This window comes from Poecilia reticulata, chromosome 4 (genome assembly GCF_904066995.2).
Source record: "Poecilia reticulata chromosome 4, P_reticulata-male-v2, whole genome shotgun sequence".
Classification (NCBI taxonomy): domain Eukaryota; kingdom Metazoa; phylum Chordata; class Actinopteri; order Cyprinodontiformes; family Poeciliidae; genus Poecilia; species Poecilia reticulata.
The window spans coordinates 23,473,485-23,494,621 of NC_088833.1; the positions used below are offsets into that span (position 1 = coordinate 23,473,485).

Below are 21,137 nucleotides of genomic sequence, written 5' to 3' on the forward strand. Positions count from 1 at the left end.
TTGTTTTGTCAAGCTAATGCTAATGCGCCAATGTTGGAGCCAGATGTGCTAACACAGACATATCCATAAGTTGTAGGACTGGAGTTTGAGACCACAGGTCTACAGCTCATTTCCTCACAATAGAACCTGCCAGGAATGCTAATGCTAGTTAGCATGTCCATCAATGACGGAGGATAAACGTTTTTTTTTCCCCTGTAATGGAGAGTTGTTTCTCTGCCGTTAGCACATTTAGCATTGCCAAGTCATTCCGCCTGGCTTAATTGTTTCTGACCAGGAGCAGTGTATTTCTGTCTCTATGCTGTAACGACACGGTGAGTTTTAGCAAATATGTAAAAAAAAATAAGAAAATACCAGTGGGATTAGATAATTACCTGGTTTAATTACTTAATAATGCTTGCCTTATTTCCCCAACCCCCATTCATGCAATAATATAAAAACAAGCCACTCACTTCAAGGCTACTCTAAAGAAACGACACACACGGACTTATGATTTTTATTTAAGAAAAATACGCAGATTGGAGTCTCTTTAGAACAGGCAGGTTGAAAAGCAACAGCACAACTCAAAGCATGACATTTAAATCACAGCTGCTAAACAATTTATTAAAGGTTACAATGCTGATCAAATATTGAAACCCGAGTGTTGGTGGCAGGTTGTCGAGCTAAAACTGGAAGAGCGGAGAAACAAGCAGCGAGTTTCTTCCACAAATATCAGGATTTGGACAGAAAATCTTCCTCTTCTGACTGGCAGCTGCAGCAGATATAACATAAAGATGTAAAAATTATTCACAATGGTTTATCAGTCTGAATGATGAGAGGTACAAAGTTATCTACACCAACCAATTAGCAACACAATCCAACCTGCAAGTTATGAGGTGGAAGATTGAAACGAGGAGATGTGATTTTCATGGAGAACGTGTTATTTAAATATTTTGTAGAGAAGAATCTCATCTCAGAGTGAAGATGTTTGGGTTTTTTTCATTATTGAACTCAAACTTAACGGAAAATAAAAAGTGACACCGGAGTGAGGTGAGGCAGTGAAAAATAAGCATAGTGTTGCAGCTCTACTTGGTGATTGTTCCCATACATCTAATGTAAACCCTCAACAAACACAAGACTTCAAGGTGGAATCGCAATGTTCAACAAAACACATTTCAGAAAAAAAAAAAAGTTAAATTAATGATGGAGACAACATAAGCTTTACTGATAATCCATAACAGCTTGTGGATTATTGCAGTTTATCCCCTTAGTGGCCATAACAAAGAGATTATTATTACAACATTAATCCATCTTTTGATTTTCTACAGCTGTCAAATGTTCCTTCAAAGTGCTTTAAGCAACTAAAATACAGGTGTGTCTCAATCAATTAAGATTATTCTTAAGTCATTTTAAAATTCAGGAAGTCAGACTCTAACTCTGCAGGTCCAACACTAGACAGCTGATTATTTCAGGCATTTATTTGTAAGTTTGATAATTATGTCTCGCAGCTCATGAAAACCCAAAAATTCAGTTTCTGAGAAAAATCTAATTTTTTTTTTTTTTAACATACAGAAATAATTTGTTTGAGGAGATTCAAGATATGGATATGACACAGACCAAAGCAACTGACCCAAATAAATAGCAAAAATTACATTTTGCAAATTATTTGGGAATTGAGATTTTGGAGTGTGGAGGACAGAATGGCGATGCCCAAAATCAGAGATGCTTCAGCAAAGGGCGGAAAGTTTCCACAGTTAGTGACGATTTGAGGTTTTATGAAGTCTGATATTTTCAGAAAAGTTGCTTATTGCAGCTTTAAAGCAACCCAGTCTTCCTTAGCAGAAAACCAAGATGATCCGACCAACCCTGATCCATGGATCTACTGTTCAGTAGTCAGACATTTCCATCAAAATACATTGTGATAGCTTCAATGTCGATAGAAACTGAATTTGCGGTTTTTATAGCTGCAAGCTTTAATTAACTGAACTTAATCAAACCTTTTGAAGGTTTCTCTAGTTTATCAAGATGCACAAGCTAGCACCGTGATGTTAAGTACTGCTATTAAACTCTCCACGTTCGTCCGGTCAATATGAAAACAATCTTTGACTTCTGATTCATCAACGGTCTCGTGCTCCCACTGAGGCTGCAGAATCTGCTGTACAACACGGGAAAGAGCGGCACACCACGGCCGAGCACACGACAAACAGGCAGCAGGAGCTCACGTGCGCGTTTACAGTTACGGAGTCACGTGACGAGTTCACACAGCCGACACGGAGTTCACGTTGAACACTGACGAAAGAAAGCGGTCTGTTCAAGACTTCCATTAAACCACCGAACCGAACCGAACGATGCAACTTCTACAATGAACTGAGACACCGAGGGGACGGGGGAGACATAAAGACAGACATGTCCGTTACATGTTAGTGTCTCTCCTTTAATACAAATGGCTGCTGAGACAAGTTGGAGGGCGACTGCGTCTCCACATGGAGAGAGAAAGAGAAAGAGGGGGGTAAGTTTAAAACAAATCCCTTAGGGTGAAGTTGCCCCCACGCTACTATCTTTAACTTTAAGTAGAATTTGTAAAAATAAATACAGAACTACTCCAAGGGGCAACTTCACCTCAGCAGCGAGAGAGGAAGAGGGAGGAGGTAGTAGGGGGTCAAAGGGCGCCCTCTCTCCGCTCAGCTCAGGGTCTCAATTCTCTCCAGCAGCTCCGGTTTGAGGAGGGCGGCGGAGCTCTTCCCGCCTGCAGCGGCAATGTCCGCCTGCACGGCTGCATCCCAGGCAAACGTGAGCAGGGCAGCGGGAACCTGGAAGAAAAACAATGAAGTTTATAAGATATCTCTCCTACTTGTCTTTTTTTTCTTATTTAATAACAAGAGCAAACAAGACGATGAATCAGAAACAAAACTTACAAAAATGAATTCATACTCCTTAAACTTCCTCATATTTGTGACGTTACAACCACAGACTTAAATTGATTTTATTGGGATTTTATGTTGACGGCTAACACAGCATACAGCATAATTGTGCTGTGAATGGAATGGGATACATGGTTTTAATTTCCTCCTCCTCCCCCCGCCCCCGAACTAAAAACTGCTAATAGTTTGTTTTTTTTAGTTCTCAGTACTTTTATACCCCTAAATAAAATCCAGCACAAACAATAGCCTTCGAATTTACCCAAACGAAACTTGCAGTTTCTTACAATGTTCAAATTTAGAAAAGTCATACCTTTTCTAAGCACAACTTTGCACTACGTGGTGCTGGTGAGGTATTACTACTAGAACTACAAAGGTCCCGTCTGATAAAGCTGGTTTGAAGTTCAAACTTAACTAATTTTTAACTCGCTTGTCAAATAAACCAGACTGATATAAATCCAGTCAAGTAGCACAGAGCGCATTTAGCTTTTGTTTCTCTTTGTTAAAATGAGCTCAGGGAAAATCAGACTGACACATTTCCATTAATCAATTTATTTATTTTCGTAATTCCAATTAGCACAATTCTATGGCCAATGGAAAAGCGTAGTTTCAGCAAATACATGAAAAAATATTTACTTAAAAAGGTGCACACTTGCAGCTTTAAATGTGTTTAGCATCGCTTGTTTCCTCCAACTCACCAAGTTACATTCGACCAGAGTGACCTCCTCAGACTCCTGCAGCTTTTGCCCTCCGGGGGCGATGAGCTCAAACGGCTGCCAGCCGTCCACCAGAGACTCCCGGACGAATTCAAAGAGCGCCGGCAGACGGTCCCAGGCGTAAAACGTGGCTGGAAAAGACGTCGCACACACCGCACAATTCAGTTCAGCTCAAAAAAAAAAAAAAAAAAAAAATACTTTATTGATCCTAAAGGGAAATTAAATGCTGCAACTCTTATTGTCTGTCAGTGCAGCCACTAACACTAGGCTGTTCACTGAGGCCTGGCTGCTGCTGACCTTGCAGCAGGTTCCCATCAGGCAGTCTGACTCTGAGCAGGGTGTAGTTGTATTTCCTCCTCTCCCTCTGCTCCTCCTTCTCCCTCATGGCTTTTGTGCGAAGCATGGCGTTCTTCTCCACCAGTTCAGTTCTGGGAAAAACGAGCAGTGAGTAAAATAATCTGCTGGTGGAACTTAGCACCTTTTACACAAATACTAAGGAATTGTTGACGTAAAACAAGCTCTTTTTACTTGCTGAAAAGTTACTTGTAAGTCAGTTTTGTTGTATTCACACCAGAAACAGGACAAAAAACAAATACATGGAAAGGTTTTGTGGGTTTTTTTTAGTTTTTTTTGCAGTGACGTCACCTCTGCTGCTGCTCCTTCTTCAGCTCCTCCGCCGATAGGTTGTAGAACTCGGGCGGCAGCTCGAAGCGCTGCGCGTTGGGAGACGATCGGAAAGCCTGAGGCTGCCGGTCCAGCTGGGCTCTGACCGGCTCTCCCCTCTGGAGGCGGTCCCTCCGCTCCTTCATCAGCTCCAGGGCGTCGTCGCTCTGCTCCGGCAACACCAGGAACTCCTCTTCCTCCTCTGATCCCCGTCAAACGTAAACACGGGTTACAAAATGTAGACACCGAATAAGCGCTGCTGGTTCTACAAGTCGAATTTTTCAAAGGCTTTTGGTTTTATTTTAGGGTATCGGTGTATACGAAGGGTGAATGTGAAAACTTTTTTTTTTTGGGGGGGAAAACTGCATCAGTTTTTCATTCCAATTCACTAAAATGGACCATTTTGTGTTAGTCTAACACATAAAATACATGTCTGTGGTTGAAGCCTGACAGACTGTAAAAATTTAAAAGCCATGAAGGCTTTATAAGGCACTGGGATGAAAACAGCAGGAGAAATTCACCTTGGCCCTCCACAGGAAGCATAACACTTATAAAGCCCAAAGCCTGCAGAAACTCCCGACTGCCCTCCACAGGACGAACCTTTTCCTGTAACACATTGAGAAGTGATTTTTAAAATGTTTAAAAATGATTTAAAAAAAATTTTTTTTTCACATTTTCCTAGTTCTGAACGTTGGCTTTGAGCTCACCTGGAACACCTTGTTGCTAACTTTTATCTTTCTGTATTTCTCCTCTGATGGATTCTTACATATATTGTCAACATACCTGTAAAAAAAAAAAAAAAGTCAGCTCAAATAAGCTTTTAAAAACATATATAAGGTAAAAGAGAGGCTGATTTGTGAGGGAGCAGCAGAAAAAAAATGGATAAGGTAACATATGAAAGATAATATATTAAAGATTTACTTGCTGATGATGTCCACAGCTGCCTTCACTTTCTCTCTGTCTTTGTTAAATGTGTGGACCATCATGACAGAAGCCTCGATATCGTCCTCCTCGAAGCGCTGACGGTAAAAACACACAGCAAGTTTCGCCAACAACACCAGCAGGATTACGTCTAATCTCGTTCTGAATCACCTTATTATGTCTGGAAAACCTTCCGGCATATTTGTGCTTCCAAAGAGTCGAGGATACGTACCATCAGAATGGCCTCTTTAATGTGCACCTCCCTCTGACTCTTGGTTAACGTGGCTCCGGTTAGAGGGCAGGTGAAGTAAACGCCGGACACAGAGAGGCAGGCCGGGTCTTTCACTTTGGATCCCTGGACCAGAAATGACTGTCAATAACTGCAGCTACCGTTTTGCTCATTAAATAAAGTGTTAAAACCGAGAGGAACGCGCTACAAGCCTGGACGCACCTCAGCCGTCACTGCATTGTCCTTCTCAGCCAGAGCCGCTGCCTCCGCCTCCAGCTCTCTTTTAACTGTGAAGCAAAGAAAACTGGCATTATTGCAAGACTAAACAAAATCTGAGCATTTCAGTGTTTGCTTTAGTGTGCAGTAGCTGTGTACAGTTCAGTCAACTCTGTGAGATGTGTGTGCCGCAAGTTCTCATCATAATTCAGACGCTAGACTGCTGCTAAATAACAGCAGCTCTTCTCATAATATGTTTATGTTTGCTTCTTCTGCAGGTTTTTACAACAGGTTTTGTGCGTCGTGGATTATCTCCACATTTTCATGTCAAAATCTACAGTTCAAGTAAATTTCATGACAGTTGCTAAGGGATAAATATAAAAAACAAACTATTTTTTAAATATGGATGCTGCAAAATAAAATAAAAATAAACTAGAAAGATGGATGGAAATAAAAATGGATAGATGTAAAAGAACATATAAATGGAGAGAAGAATAGTGGGAAGAATCCAGAATAAATTCATGGTGTGACAGTAGGATGAATGAACAGATTGGCAGAAGAAAGAAAAGAGGTGGAGAGACACAGATGGTCCGTTGGATGGCTGGAAGAATAGATTAAAGGCTGGAAGGATAGTATGATACAAAGTCTTTTTTCTTGTTAATTTCCGGACATTTAAGAATAACCACATATGTATTTTTTCTTTACCACATATGTATTTCTTCCGAAAGACCACGTATTCCTATCAAATCTTTTAATTATAAGCAGAGGATGCAGTGAGCAGCTGGCAGGACTGAATTTAGGCAATTAACGTTATTTTCGTTCTAAAAAAAAGAATTGCATTATTTATTTAAATGTATCTCTATTACTGTATATAAAAAAAAAAGTTTAAGAGGCAAAATTTAAAAGAAAATCCCAAGAATGTGACAATTTTTGTATTTGGTTAATCATCAGAATAATGAATATAATAATCTATTTTCTAAAATAATCATTATTTGCAGCTCTACTGTTTTAACCAAAGCGGTACTCGGGAGTTGGGTTCAGGACTGCGCGTTTCTCACCCTGGTTCCTGATGGCGTCCTGGGAGGTGTGCACCTTGGGCCGGTGCTTCTGCTCGACCCGGGCCAGGGCCGCGGCCCCTGCCCTCTGCGCTCCTTCGGTGGGCGCATGCCGACTCTGCTTGGTGCTGGAGCTGCTCGGCACCACCGCAGGCTTACTGCTGTGAAGCGATGACCAAAATGTCAACAGTTCAGGTCAGACCTCCATGAGTTATAACATGTAACCAAGTTAGTTACAACACAGACGACAGCACTGTTTCGTATTTAGTTATCAGGTGGCTTCTTTATTTAGCGATCTAAGCTTGTTGATGGATTATCTGCTGGTCAAAGTTAGCTGGGCGTTTCCCACCGTCTTTGCATTACATTATTTACCTACTCACAGATAATAATAATAATTAAAAAAACTGCACAAGAAAGCCAACATATGAATAGTTATTTTTGTTATCAATAGTTAGCACCGCAGAAAGCAATAAATCGTTATATTTGCCTTGCATCTTCTGTTAACTTCTTCCCGGGTCCTGCAGATTTAAATTTCATGTCCTTTTTAATGTCGTCAAAGAACTTCTTCATCTTCTGTCAATTAAAGAAAAAAACATCAGAAATAAAATAACAGCTCCAGAGCAGCAAGCTACACTAAGCTAGGAGATGGAGAAGAACCAAAACAAAATCCATAAAAAAAACTGCTTCCGTCTCAAGAAATAAATACGTCGCCCCCTTGTGGTGGGGATTGACCTAACTCTTGAAGAGAAAACCACGAAATCAACTGGTGGTACAGTGGAAGTACATTAAAAATAAAAGCTATTTTTGAAGGTCAAATAAAACAAACAAACTAAAAGTTTTATAGCTTCTTTTCGATATTTGTTTCAGAAGGAACTTTCAAACCATTCTTCCCCGGTTCCTCTTCCTCATTCTTGTTATCAGATATCGTGTTATGTATTTGAAACAGTGACGTTGTTCTGTCTGTTCATTGGAATATGCTTTCAAACTCCTATTTCACAATTTGTTTTGGTAAAACGACAAACTTCAAGACGTTTTACTGAAAATTACATGCGACAGACCAACATGCAGTACTTTATATTGTGAAGAAGAAAAAGGATTTTTCTAAATTCTTTATATGCAAAAATCTGAAAAGCAATGGTGTAAAACTAAACTCGCTCTCTGCACTCTGACACCCCAAAATGAAAATAATCAAATTATTCTGTTAGACATCACAAAAGGGGCACAAAATTGAACTTCTATATATACTTCTACTTCACAATAATGCACTACATTACTTTCTTGTGGTCAATTACACAATTTGCCATAAAATATGTGGACTTTTGTGGTTGTAGTATGAGCTAAAGGACATTAAAACTTTTGAAACATTAGATATCAGACTGGGCTACACAGTGGTGCAGTTGGTAGAGCTGTTGCCTTGCAGCAAGAAGGTTCTGGGTTCGATTCCTGGCCCCGGTCTTTCTGCATGGAGTTTGCATGTTCTCCCTGTGCATGTGTGGGTTTTCTCCGGGTACTCCGGTTTCCTCCCACAGTCCAAAAACATGACTGTCAGGTTAATTGGTCTGTCTAAATTGTCCCTAGGTGTGAGTGTGTATGTGCATGGTTGTTTGTCTTGTGTGTCTCTGTGTTGCCCTGCGACAGACTGGCGACCTGTCCAGGGTGTACCCTGCCTTTCGCCCGGAACGTTAGCTGGAGATGGGCACCAGCAACCCTCCCGACCCCACTGAGGGACAAGGGTGTCAAGAAAATAAATGGATGGACATCAGACTATGGTTTAAAAGTGTGACCTTTTCTTTTTATTATTCCATTTTAATGTCTGACTGACAACAGCTCTTGTGTAACGTATTATTCGCTTGTAATAGGGCATAAAATTACATTTTTCTGTTTAGTTGATCACATTTAAAGAAAAAACTGCACACTTACTGAATAATGTTATAACACTGTTGGGAGCCTGGGAGTAATTCGTCTGGCCAAGCTGCTCGTCTTCTGGCTGATTCTTTTTTATATACTCTGTAGCCACGCTTCTCAAAAGCATGTTATTGGTGTTGAGGATGAATTTTCTGTAGAATTTTGCAAATAGAGGAGACAGTATTCCAGAACTGCTTTCTAGAATACTGCTCGGATCTTTTCCAGGCTGGTCTTTGCCTGTCCGCCCTGGAAGATCTACCCCCGGAAGGTGGAATAAACATAGAAACAGAACCAGAGAGACGTCTGTGTGTGAATCTCCAAGTAGAGCAGCAGTTTCTAAAACACCCACATCACCTTATTTGCTTGCAATTTTTTAACAACTACACCACCTAATCTAAATGAATGAAATCTTTCAAAAAGTAAAATATGCTTTCAGACAAATGTTTATTTACTGATTTAGAACAACAACAACAAAAAAGGTATCCAGCAGTGTCTGAGAGACAAACATGAATAGGCATGTCGTTACTGAACACCTTGAAGGCATTAAGACGATGCAGCCTATGTTTATGTAATGTCGCAGAGCAGAGCAACCCCGCGCATGATCCAGTGGTCTGGTGACAGGATGGTCGGCAACGCCACTGCTGTGATGTAGTTCTGGTCTGTTCGCCTCGATTTCTTGTAGATCGGACAGCTGTAAAGCTTAGGGTCAATGGCCGCAGTGGATCTGATGGCAAACATGTGGACCACGGGCATGGGTGCGAACAACACTTTGGGCGAGGGCTCACTAAGATGGATGTTCTTTCTGTTCCAGCCGGCACCTTCCAGGTACAAACCGTGGACGTAAACTCCCTCCTGGTAAGGAAATCAAGTTGATAACAAAGGTTTCGGTTTATTTCTTTCTTTTTGTTTTGGCAGTCATAGCTCCTCACAGCTATGACTGCCGGACAAAAAAGTGGCAAGAAACTCACCAACGGTGGGCCAGTGATTTCATCCCTTGCCTTTTTCAAAACCTTGTTGTTAAGTGTGACGGTATCCAAAGCCCAGCCTTTGTTGGCCCTGGTTACTTCTTGCCTCATGGCTGTGAGAAAACCTGTAGACATTACAGGGTGTTGGCATCAATTAACCAATCACATAATAGTTTTTTTTTTTAAACACCAAAAGAAGAAAGCTCTGTCTTGAATATGGGGGTTGAGGGAGAAACGAATTGCATGGACTTCCAAGCCCGAAAGAACAGAATGATGGAGTGTCTTGTGTGGTGTTTGACAGTTAGCATAGTCAGAAATTTGAAGCGAGTGTGTGGGTACGAAATGGACATATGCTGCAGTGGGCTATGAAGAGTTTTCAGGAGTTCTGCACTCAAGTTATTTTCTTAAATGTTCTGGCAAGAGAAAGCTTTCTTCTTCTTGCCGCCTTGTGAACAATAAATGTGGAGTATTTTCTAAGCCATGAGTCGGAAGATCAGTGTAAATCTGCGTCAGCATAATTAAACTCACCTTGTGGATTAAAGAACCCAGTCATCCAGAAGGTTTTTGGTCTGCCTTCAGACACCCAGCTGTCGAACTGCTTGTTCCTCTCAAGAAGTTCAGTGAACCAAAAGCCCAAAGTGGAAGACTCCCAGGACATGTTCTTCCACAGGCTGGGAACACGGGCATCGAAGATGTTGTCCAAGGCGTCACGGAGGTTCTAGGAAAGAAAGCGTAGCTCAGCGGGAAGCTCGTCCCCATGCTTTGGAAGTGAGGTGAAGTGTAAAATATTTGCGGTTGTCCTTTCAAAGAATTTGTGCTGGAAACGAACGAAAAACATTTCCAGACAGAACTCTTACATCGCTCATGATTATAGTGCCGTCTATAGCCAACTTCAGGTCACTCAGACTAGTGCGCACCACGGTGATTATTTTCTGCATTCGATCCACTTCCTGACGCAGGAAGATAATCATGGGGTTTAGAGCGCCCATCTTCTGCAACCTGGCTCTGACCTTCAATCAAGAAAATAACACATTTCAGATTTCGTGGACAAAAGAACTAGTGCAATAACAAAAACCTAAAGATTAAACCTGACCTCATGTGGCACATAGTCGTCAGGCAATTTCTCCAACATGTCTTCTGCCATGTGGTAAACAATGGACTCTCGAGTTGCACCTGAGCCTCCTCCGCTTTCCTTCGGCTGAATGTTGGTGATCGTGTCCAACACTTCAGCGGACGTGTTGGCCTGATATCTATGAAATGTTTAAAATGCAGCAGAAATGTGACGTCAGACGTCAGGGTTTTTTGCTCTTAACGGCGACGGCGCTTCACACGAATTCAGCATCTTACGTGATATCGGCATTAGAATGCAGGCCCAAAGCTTCGGGTGCGTCAAGAGGAGGTAAGCTCTGGATGTAAATCATGTACTCCTCAACTGTCTCACAAACAGGAATTCTGTAGCCCGTGTAGAAGACAAATGATGGGTCTAGCATCTTCTTACTGAACCACACCTGTAGTTAAAAGCATAAAGTCTCACGTATTTCATAAATGTTGCTGTAGTGGACATGTAGGAACTAATTAAGACAAGACTGGGAGTAGTACACGAGCAAAACACTTCAGCAGGCGTTTATCGTAGTCGTCTGTGACCCTTCCTCCGTATTGTACTTCAGCTAGCATGTATCGCACGGTTACCCATGAGACATCCTGTGGAGGGAAAAAAGGACAAACTAATGAATTCGGCAGAGACCTTCAGACGTTTGGACCATTTCTGAAACACCCTTACCTGCTTGGGCCCACAATCATCCAAGTGTCTCTCAACAAACTCCACACTTGCAGAGAAGTCGGCCGAGTTGAACTCGTAAGGTATGTTCCAACCCAAAGGTCCAAATTTGCGTCGTTCCTGTGACAAAAAAAACAAACCCCAACAACTTTAAATTGCCCTCACTGACTAGAATAGCGGTTCTCAACGTGGGCGGTACCGCCCCCCCAGGGGGCGTTCAGAGGACGGCAGGGGGCGCTGGCAGACATTTTTACAAAAGGGGGGCGCTGGGATGCCTTTGGGGGGCGTTTGGTCGAAAATAAACTTTACACCTTAAATGCACAACAATACCAGTTTAGACTTTGAGCAACTTGTTAAAACTGTATTGTGTAACATTAAACCATGCTTGGCTGCAACTGTATCGATGGCAGCTCTTCTTCTATTCAGTGTTTGTTAGCTTCTGTTAGCTTCTTGGCGCAGCTCCGTTCTCCTGCTACTGGTAGCTAAAATCACGATACCCTCACTGTGTATCCCTCTGAAAAATGAACCTATTTAAATAAAGAAATAAAGAAATCCCTTCATGGGTGATGCCACTATAGAGAACGTTCATTAGCGTTAACACCGGTGCTGTAAGTGGTCCGGTATGAAATGGGGGTGATTGAACAACGGTACCGCAGCACTTTTAAATTTCAATAATCAGAATGCAGAAATTGTTTCCGTTGTTTTAAAAGGTTTATGTCAGTCTGCCTTGTCCCCATCGATATGCTTCCCGACCGCCCTGCACCTTAGGGGCTTAAACAAAACAAAAAAACGCGCACATTGTGCAAAACTCTGAAACAGGAGAAGCGGGACATAAAATGGAGCGACGAACTAGATGTGAATTATGGCATAAAAACAGAGAATCCGACGCTGAACAGTGAAAAATCAACACATGATGTGAAACACATGACGATTAGGAGGCACAGCAGGTGATGAGATTACCAATGGTGAGCGTCAATAAACTATAAAATAAATGTAGCAACAGGAAAGAAACTAAAGTGGACATAGCAATAAACCAAGACAGGATAATACTAATCAAATGAAACTAAATGGAAATGAATGAAGAACAAAATGAAAGAATAAACTAAGAAACTAAAGTAAATACAGAGGAATAAATTGGTATGGCAAGACCTTTTGAGAAATAATTAATACAAAGGACTGTATGGCAAGAATAAACAGACACTATTTCCACATAAAAGGTAAAATAATATTGTTCAAATGTCATGGGTTTGTTGAGACCATATCTAGTACTGAGAATAAATATATCTTACAGACCATAACAGTAAAGAACTGATCACTTTTATGTTTTTAATTAGATTTGATATATTTATTTCTTCAATATAGGATTTGATTAAGAACCAGATTTGTTCTTTGTAATTTCTGTCCAGTGAAACTATTAATCTATAAATCAATAGACAGCTCTATATAAAGATATAATCCATGTTTCTATCTCATATCTGTATGGCATTAAAAGGACCTGGAACTTTTGTTTTTCCACTGAAAGTTCTGGTTTGAACAATAAATGCCATGAGGGTGAAGTTTTATGGATGATACTCTGATGTCCCATTCTCCTGAAGGCAGCACAGAGCTGCACCACCAGAAACTGACAAACACTGAAGAGAAGAAGAGTTATGATTAATGTAGTTACAGTTCTATCCATGTTTTAATGTTGCAGAGCTCAGTCGTTTTGCAAATAGTTCAAAGTTTAAACTGGCATGTTGTATATTTTTTATTTGGTCATTTTGTGGAATATTTAACAACTAGAAAATGGCACAAAATAAGAATAATTTTCCACTCTGACTGGCTGTTAGACTTACAAATTTTAACTTGAATGTTCATTGCATTTTTGTAGACACCTGTGAAAATAATTTCTATTCCCATGAGTTTTTTGTTCTCTGGGAAATTATTTTTGATGATAAATACAGAAACAAGCATAAAAATCTAAACATCTACAATAGCGATAGTAATATTAATGATAAAATAATGGTCAGTGCAAAGTAGCCTGCAAACTCTTTGGTGGGGGGCGGTGAGGGACATGGATAAGGGCTAGGGGGGCGATGGGCCAAAAAAGGTTTAGAAACACTGGACTAGAACATCAAAGAAAATCAGAAACTGCAAACATTTTTCAAAAAAATCTTAGATGTTAATTTTTTTTTAAGAGTCCAAGCTCTACATTCTACTGGAATACTCAAAACATTGATGTACTTTAATATAAAATTTTACTCTAAAGCAGTGGTTCCCAAACCGGCTCATCAAGCATCGGCCCGGCATGTTTTCAGTGTCTCCTTGCTTCCAAACTCCTGATTTAAATGAAAGGAGGATTAACAGGCTTCTGCAGCATTTGATGGATGCAGAGGACGTCATGCAGTGATTTGAATCAAGTGTGCTGGAACAGAGATGCATCTGAAACATGACGACCGGGAGTGCTTGAGGATCTAGCAAAAAAACTTAGCTAGCTGACAGTTAGCTCTAAAGTATACTTTTTTTTCCCCCAACCCAGCTTGCCCAGTAAAGGCATTTTCAACATTTTCAGTAGACTGTATGTTCAATAAAAAGTTCTGGTTATTTACAAGCTACTCGCTTTGTAAAAAGCATAGTTTTTGTTCTCGCCGGTCTGCATCTATTATTACAAGAGTATTAGGGGCATACTAACTTGAAAATGTATTTTTATAAGAACAGTCATATTATTACAAGGATAAAGTCAAAAATAACATGAGAATAAAGTCATAATATTTCGAGTACAAGTCACAATGTTATGAGAATAAAGTCGTAGTATTACGATTTCTTTCTTGTATCATTTTGACTTTATTCTTGCAATTTTGTATTTTTCATTTTCTTAGCCTGGCCCCAATACTCCGTCGTATTTTACGCACATCTTAATAATAATTTTAAAAAAGTCATTTGAATACAATCACCTGCACAGCAGTGTGAAGAAAGGCCACACCGTACAGCAGTGGCTTCCACATGGGCAGGTTGCTCGCTTCCAGCTGGTGCTGTGAAATTCCTGCAAATGTTCGTTTCAAGCCAGCACGTATTCCCTGTGGCGGATCGTTGGTAAACTTGATAGAAGACTGAGAGGACAAAGAGGAGAAGGATATTTGTGTGCTCTAGTAGTTGTTTAAGTTACCAGTAGGTCAGAATGTAGAGTTTACTCTGCGTTACCTGCAGGAGTGTAATAGAGAACTTATTGTGTGGTTCTGTGGTGATCCACACTCTGAAAGTGTTATGCACGGCCTCAGTGACTGTGACCGTTTCAAGCAGCTCGTCCATGAACTCTAACCCCAGGTGACAATTCTGCAGAAGGACCCAGCCTCCCTGTAAACAAATCCGAGTTAAATGTTCAATAATCTGGCTTAAGTAGCTTGAAAACTGTCACGACGTGTCGTAGGTTTGAAGATGGACCCAAATGCAGAGACACGGACGTGGAAAATTAATTTGAAGGTCTTAATGAAAAGATTATGACAAGTTAAACTTACAAAGATAACCGGCTACCAGGGTAGGAATAAAAAGTCTAAAGGAAACAGCAGGGAGATTCGAGGATTGCTGAAGTAGGTATTACATTTTCCAGTGGTATGAATCTTTTTGAGCCTGACTGTATGTATTCTTATTGCTTATCTATCTTATCTTGGTAGATATATTCCCAAAAGATCTGTAAATGTAAAGATGCATTTCCAAAATTCTCTGAGCAGTTAGCTAACCTGCAGTTGAAGGCAATATTCAACACAGAGTATACATACCTCCGTCATTGATGTCTTGATAAGCTTCCTTGCGTGAACCTCTTGTCCTTGTCCCATTGATATTGCTCTGCAGTCTATAAAACACAATATGTACGTGGGCAAAACTCATCAGACTTTTTGTATTGCAATTTCCTAGTTTTATCACCCACCCATCAAGCTTCAATTAATCGGTTAATCAAGTTTATTTGCAAAGCACATTTAATCTGCAAGGCGGTTCAAGGTGCTTTGCATAACAAAAACAGAAAATTACGAAGTTACAGTTAATGTCATTATCATAATTAAGCTGATTAATCAGTTCAGCCCTGAAAAGGAATCTACTTGAAGTTCTTAAAAAGGTTTCAGCTAAACAGCCTACGAGAGAGTAAAGGCAGGAGTTATTTTTCTAAGTGTCAATGTGGTCAAAATAATGTTATGACATGCTGTTTTAGGGACAATACAGGAAGCTACAAATATCCACACCGAGCAGGAGAGGAGGACTCACCAAGTTCGAGTCTTTTGGCAAGGGCTTCAATCTGATCGGTGGGATCGGAGCCCATAGAGAGGAAGCAAATTAGCGGCGTGCGAGCGTCACTTTCCTCCCATGTGCCGTGAAGATTCAAGATCACAGGTTCGGCAAATCTGGCACCAATTGAGTCTTCCACGTACTTCATGGCTTGAGACAAGGTTCGATCAGGGCACCAAGATCTGCAGTGTGAAACGGGATAACTGTGCTGTGTTGTATTTCATGCCTGAATGCATACAAAAGAGGCCAGCCTAAAAAAAGAAAAAAAAAAAAAGAAAAAAAATCCCACCTTATCAGCAAAAGTTTGTGGAAGACGTCGACATAGTTATATCCATCAGGGATGATGCCTTCCTCTGGAGCATCGAGATTTAGCCAATGTTTCCAGCTTTTCTCACTTTGGGACACCTGCAAAACGCACCACTGTCAGCACCGATGCAGTACGAGCTACAACAGATTTAGGTGTAGGGCCTTGCCTGGTTTATGATATTAGCAAACTGTGTCAGTTTGCTGAGTTCCACCAGGTTCAGCCACACCATATCCAGTATCCATTTAAATGGCTTCGGAGGACAGGTCTTTAAGTCTAGAGCTGCACCACCTTTATGTGTTTCCAGAGATATTATTACTGTTATATAACAGCATATCATAACAGATAGACCAGCTAATGACTGTTCATACCTTTAATCAGTATCTGAAACTTGTTGTGTTCGATTTTGTTATTCTGCAAGTCAATCTTCAGGGTCAACAAGAGCGTGAAGACAAACTTGTGGTTTTCATAAAGGCCTCTGATTGTGTATTTGAACACCTCAAAAGTCAAAAATTCAATGATGTTTGCAATTCGAGTTTGGGTTTTGGAGGACTTTTCAGACCTGCAAAGGCACAGTCAATAAATACTGACAGTAAAATTGATAATTTTTTAAAAGCATGTGCTAAATAAATAAGGTTTGCTATGCTAAGACCAGTCTTGGCGAACGCTTACCTTTCCAGGGATATGTCGAATACTTTAAGGAACTGACCCAGGGAGGTCTGATACATGACATTGACCATGCTCATTTCTGTGATGAGGAAGTAAAGAATGCTGCCACGGGAGGCAACGGGACGATATTCCGCCTGAGCCAAATTGATTTTTGCCTCAGCTTCTGCCGCCACACTTAGCTTTTCACTAACTTTGGCAGCAGTTTGCTTGGTTGTTCGCAGGATGCCGATCATGGACTCATCATCAACCAGCGAACCTTTAGTCACAAAAGCACAAACAATCCATCGGGAATGAGTCAAAACTCTTACGAGAAGCGTACACCGACAGCTGTACTACCTTTAGTGGAGCTGAGTTTGTACAGCAGGTTGTCTTCCAGTTCCTGCATTCTTCTCTTATTGGCGGTTACGTCCTCCATCAGCTTCAGTCTTTCTGCTTCTAGTTCCTGTTCAACAAAATCCAACCAGAGGTCAGCGTGTGTTACAGCAATGCTCTAGTAAGAATAACACTTTTTATCAGCAAGACATTTTAAAATGGAACAAAAACGCTAATAAACAAAGCATGCACTTACTTGTTTTTCCTTGAGGATGACTCGCCCTAGCAGCTGGTTCTCCAGGCCTTTCATGTTGACAGTGAAATCAATGATAGACGTCCTGGCACTGACTTCTGGGGTGTATGCCGGGTTAGGCAGTTTGGTGGTTACATACAGCCGGAAACTATCCATTATACTTATCTCTTTGTCGCCGACTTTAACCTAAACCAAGATCGAAAAAGCCAAGAGTGGAAACATTTTTTATAATTTGTCTGCTGCACTAGGTAACTTTTATATATATATATATATATATATATATATATATATATATATATATATATATATATATATATATATATATATATATATATATATATTTTTTTTTTTTGTAAAACATTTACTATGTCATGACAGTATAACAAGAGACAGAATCTGAAAAATAGACCCCTTCTGCCTTTTACTGTTGTCCTACTGCCATCTACAGAAATGCATAGCTCCCAGTCAGAACCAACCAATCAGAGCCCAGGTGGACTTTAGAACTGGTAGGTAACAACGTAACTTAGTGTTACAAGAAAACTGTCTGCTATCATCGACCGCAGCCATGCTAACGAGCGAGAGCGTTCAAAGAAGGCTCTGCTGTGGGGAAGAGGCTGTACTGCAGCAGAGAGCAAGGGGGAGGGTCTGAGCAGCACATACACAAGAGAAGTCAGCAGCGCTAACAACCTCCTCCTGGCTCTGTCTGACCGGTTGATTCTAACCGAGCGGTGCATTTCTGCAGATAGCTGTTGGACCACAGGAAGGAGGCAGAGAGAGGAGATCCAGTTTCTATCTCATATTAGAGAAAGTTTTAACAAGTGTGTAAAATACTTTTTTTTCTTCTTTTTTTATAAAAGTGACCAAATGCAGATATAATGTACATAATCATGATAACTGAATACCTTAAAACTGGTCCCAGACTTAATGAAGTTTTTCTCAAGCACATTATCCAGGGCTGGGTCAAGCTCTTCAAATATATCTGCAATGAGCAGCGGACGCCCCAAAGAAAGACAATCTTCCAAATGTGTACGGAAGAACTTGTGGTTGAGGGATGTGACCTGGACAAAAGATCAGAGTTTCCCTAATCAGGGTGACCAAAGGGGGGGAGAAAAAAAATCTACACAATTTAAATTGATTTGGCTGCTTACTTGAAGCTCATTTTCCGCTTCTTTCCTTTTAATCCACGACCTTCCTTGTGTCTGGGGATCTATAAGGAGGGGATATCTCGTTGCTTTGGTGACAACGATGCCATTCTGAACGGACAAGTCGTCTCCTGGAAGTCCCTGGAGGTTCCACTCGCTTATCTTAAAAGACGAACAGGAAAGCTTACGAGGAGTTTATCTGTAACTGGTATTGACGTAAAATCAAACCAGATGCTCGCCGTCCTTACAGTCGGAGGATCTACCAGGGCAGAGATAATGTTGAGATTTTCTGAGAAGGGGATTTTGTCATTCAGGAGCTCTGCCTGCCAGTCCTTCAGCAACTTGTCGCGGTAACTTTGATTGAACGGCCCGCAGTATGAAAGGAAGCCAGTAAGCTGGAGCACATCCCCAATAAGTCTAAGAGGGAAAAAAAAAGTTAATTTATTTCCTATTCAACGCAATCAGTATTTTTAAGTAAGCCCCTGCCCTTGCAATAATACACTTTACACTGGGAAGACCCATTTTTTCTTTGTGACCTGCCTGTTGATTTGAGCTTTAAACTCTTTGCTCTGCTCTGTCCAGCGAACTTTCTCTCCACTAAGTCCATCGATCAAGGCAGACGCAGCCTGCATTTTATTCCTACACATCTCTGCGTCATCCAACAGGTCCTGAGCACAAAACAATAATTGTCTAAGGGGGAATTTTTCGGCCATAATTCGAGAACACACCTTCAGTCTAGTCTGAAAGCAGGATTTTATGTCCTTTGTTCTCAAAAAGACAAGTTTTGAGGTTTGAGAAAGCACGGTGACTATTCGAAAGAGAGCAGACGTTTTGAGAACAAAAGACATGAAATCCTGCTTTCAGTCTGAAAATGTGTGCTCTTGGATTATGGCAGAAAAATTCCCCCATAATGCTCATAATTTTTTATCTTTTTACACTGTGTTAAATGCAAACTTTACTTTGAAGCGTCGATAATACCTGTTTCTCCTTCAGGGCAGCATCGCATTTAGCCTTGACTTTGTCAAACTCTGCTTGCTTCTCAGCCAGCGTGGCCTCAGCGTTGCGTAGCTCGTTGTTAGCGATGTTCAGGCGGTTCTCTTGAATGGCCAGGTTGGCCTGGACAAAAAAACAACAGCACAACTTAAGAATTAAAAGCAGGAAGTAGGGAATACCAAATGTTTTTGTTTTTTTTTAAGTCCAAGTCTATTTTTTTATACATAACATTGCATAAACATTGTACAACCCTTGAACATTTCAACATTTCGTCATAGCAGCCACAAACTAATGTATTTTAAGGTGTTTGAAGGAGAGGTTAAACTACTTTCAGATATAAGAACAGAAGTCCAGTTGTTTGCTACTCATACATTTGATATTAAACTCATTTTTATTCAAATTTTATGTGATAATTCACAATAGTATATAATTGTATATAATTGTCCAGTGAGAGGAAAACTCTGTAAGACATAAAAACGCTGCATAATTTTCCTTGCACTTCACAATTATGGACTACTTGGAAATGGAGCATCACGTAAGGTCTGAATACAATAAAGTCCCGTTTGTGGTTGAAAAGGTAGGGATCGCTTTTGGAAGCCAATCCCAGCTAACTCCTACATCTTCTCCCAATACCCTTAAAATAAGAAGTAAAAGCAGAAAATATTCAAAATCTAACCTTGAGCGGCAAAACCTCCTTGTTAATGGAAAAGAACGAGGCCATGGCACGTGTCCATGCAAGCAGACCAGCCACGTTGCCACACGCTTTCATGGCACACTCCATAGTGTAGTCATCCATTTCAAAGTATGGCTGAAGCAGTTCGACTGTTTCATCGTTGATTTGGTCCTTGGGAAATTGCTGAAGGGACGTCAAGAACCCAGGACTACTCAGGAGCTGAAGAGCAGGAAAAAAACAAAAAAAACAATCCCATTCGCAAAGATAAACAAGAGGAAACGTCCTAATGCTATTAGTGGACCAGTGTTATATGTCTTTATGTTGTTTAAGAGCACTTGACTTTTCCTTTTACCTTCATTGCTTCTATCCAGGAGGGCTTTATGCAGCGCCGTTCAGGATCAACAGTAACCGGGTCTAACCTTTTGGTGAATAAAATCAGGACACAGTCCATAATCCTCATGATCAAATGAGGAGGCTTAGCCAGTTTTCTCACTGTAGCAATGTCAGCTGGTTTGATGGTCTGTAAAATACAAAAGATTAGCATAATGCTCAAGTTGTAGATACACAAATAAGTTCAGGTACAGAAAACACAACCTGTCTTTCAGTCGTACAGCAATAACCAGACTATTAGTGTGAACACCTCATTAAAGAAAAAAAGAAAAAAGTGAAGAGTCAAGAGTGAGTAAGTTGTGAAGAGTCCCCAGTTTAAGTCACAGAGATCTCACATTCAGTGCAGCTGTTGCTTCTTCCAAAGCTGGCCTGGCTGCCTCCAGTTTGCCCTCAGCTACGGCTTTCTCCTTCTCAATTCCATCCACAAGTTTCTGGGCTCTATCCCTCACAACCTGGACCTCATTCTTCACTTTGGTAGCTGCTTCAGCACTAACCGTCACCTCTGCTAACACCTATTTTTAAATGCAAAAAAAAGGAAAAAAAAAGTCATGTGACATGAAATTAAAATCTCAGGTTTTTTTTTTTTTACATAGTCTTCTTACAAGGCACAACCTTAATAAATAATGATGAAAGACCAAAAATAAATAAATAAATTGCAATCATTTGTCTACATATTAATAATAGACATGTCCAAACTCACAATTTAAAAGTATTTTAAAACATTTAAGACAGTTGCCTTACAGAGGGATGATCTGGGTTTGTTTTGGAGAACTTGGGCACCTCGCAGTCGACCATAAACCTTT

At 40.6% G+C, this 21,137-nt stretch overlaps 2 protein-coding genes across 3 annotated transcripts in view; both read right to left on the reverse strand.

The window, feature by feature from the left end:
- Positions 1–479: 479 nt before the first annotated feature.
- Positions 480–7,370, reverse strand: ubxn6 (UBX domain protein 6). 2 transcript variants are annotated; one of them, XM_008407279.3, is made up of 11 exons: positions 7,182–7,370; positions 6,698–6,852; positions 5,646–5,710; positions 5,427–5,549; positions 5,195–5,292; positions 4,981–5,056; positions 4,795–4,879; positions 4,256–4,475; positions 3,908–4,038; positions 3,593–3,741; positions 480–2,786 (listed from the first exon to the last, which is right to left on the reverse strand). In XM_008407279.3, exons 1-11 carry the CDS (start codon positions 7,262–7,264, stop codon positions 2,658–2,660), a joined length of 1,314 nt encoding a protein of 437 aa, XP_008405501.1. In that variant the 5' UTR covers positions 7,265–7,370; the 3' UTR covers positions 480–2,657. The 2 variants fall into 2 exon arrangements, with proteins under 2 accessions (XP_008405501.1, XP_008405500.1); XM_008407278.3 differs by having other exon boundaries at positions 6,698–6,855.
- A 1,654-nt stretch (positions 7,371–9,024) lies between these two features.
- The window catches only part of LOC103463729 (dynein axonemal heavy chain 8), a 41,941-nt gene continuing 29,828 nt past the window's right edge, over positions 9,025–21,137 (reverse strand). Inside the window, exons 67-92 of the mRNA XM_081606491.1 lie at positions 20,670–20,846; positions 20,297–20,464; positions 19,948–20,163; positions 19,257–19,394; positions 18,819–18,946; positions 18,527–18,695; positions 18,285–18,440; positions 18,039–18,194; positions 17,140–17,322; positions 16,908–17,013; positions 16,575–16,827; positions 16,274–16,464; positions 16,072–16,193; positions 15,888–16,003; positions 15,578–15,780; positions 15,097–15,170; positions 14,522–14,674; positions 14,275–14,430; positions 11,345–11,461; positions 11,164–11,265; positions 10,912–11,072; positions 10,653–10,814; positions 10,422–10,569; positions 10,093–10,282; positions 9,568–9,689; positions 9,025–9,451 (exon numbers count right to left, since the gene is read on the reverse strand). Of these exons, the coding sequence (XP_081462617.1) occupies positions 9,164–9,451; positions 9,568–9,689; positions 10,093–10,282; positions 10,422–10,569; positions 10,653–10,814; positions 10,912–11,072; positions 11,164–11,265; positions 11,345–11,461; positions 14,275–14,430; positions 14,522–14,674; positions 15,097–15,170; positions 15,578–15,780; positions 15,888–16,003; positions 16,072–16,193; positions 16,274–16,464; positions 16,575–16,827; positions 16,908–17,013; positions 17,140–17,322; positions 18,039–18,194; positions 18,285–18,440; positions 18,527–18,695; positions 18,819–18,946; positions 19,257–19,394; positions 19,948–20,163; positions 20,297–20,464; positions 20,670–20,846 (4,155 nt within the window). The 3' untranslated portion in view covers positions 9,025–9,163. The remainder of the gene's footprint in view (positions 9,452–9,567; positions 9,690–10,092; positions 10,283–10,421; positions 10,570–10,652; positions 10,815–10,911; positions 11,073–11,163; positions 11,266–11,344; positions 11,462–14,274; positions 14,431–14,521; positions 14,675–15,096; positions 15,171–15,577; positions 15,781–15,887; positions 16,004–16,071; positions 16,194–16,273; positions 16,465–16,574; positions 16,828–16,907; positions 17,014–17,139; positions 17,323–18,038; positions 18,195–18,284; positions 18,441–18,526; positions 18,696–18,818; positions 18,947–19,256; positions 19,395–19,947; positions 20,164–20,296; positions 20,465–20,669; positions 20,847–21,137) is intronic.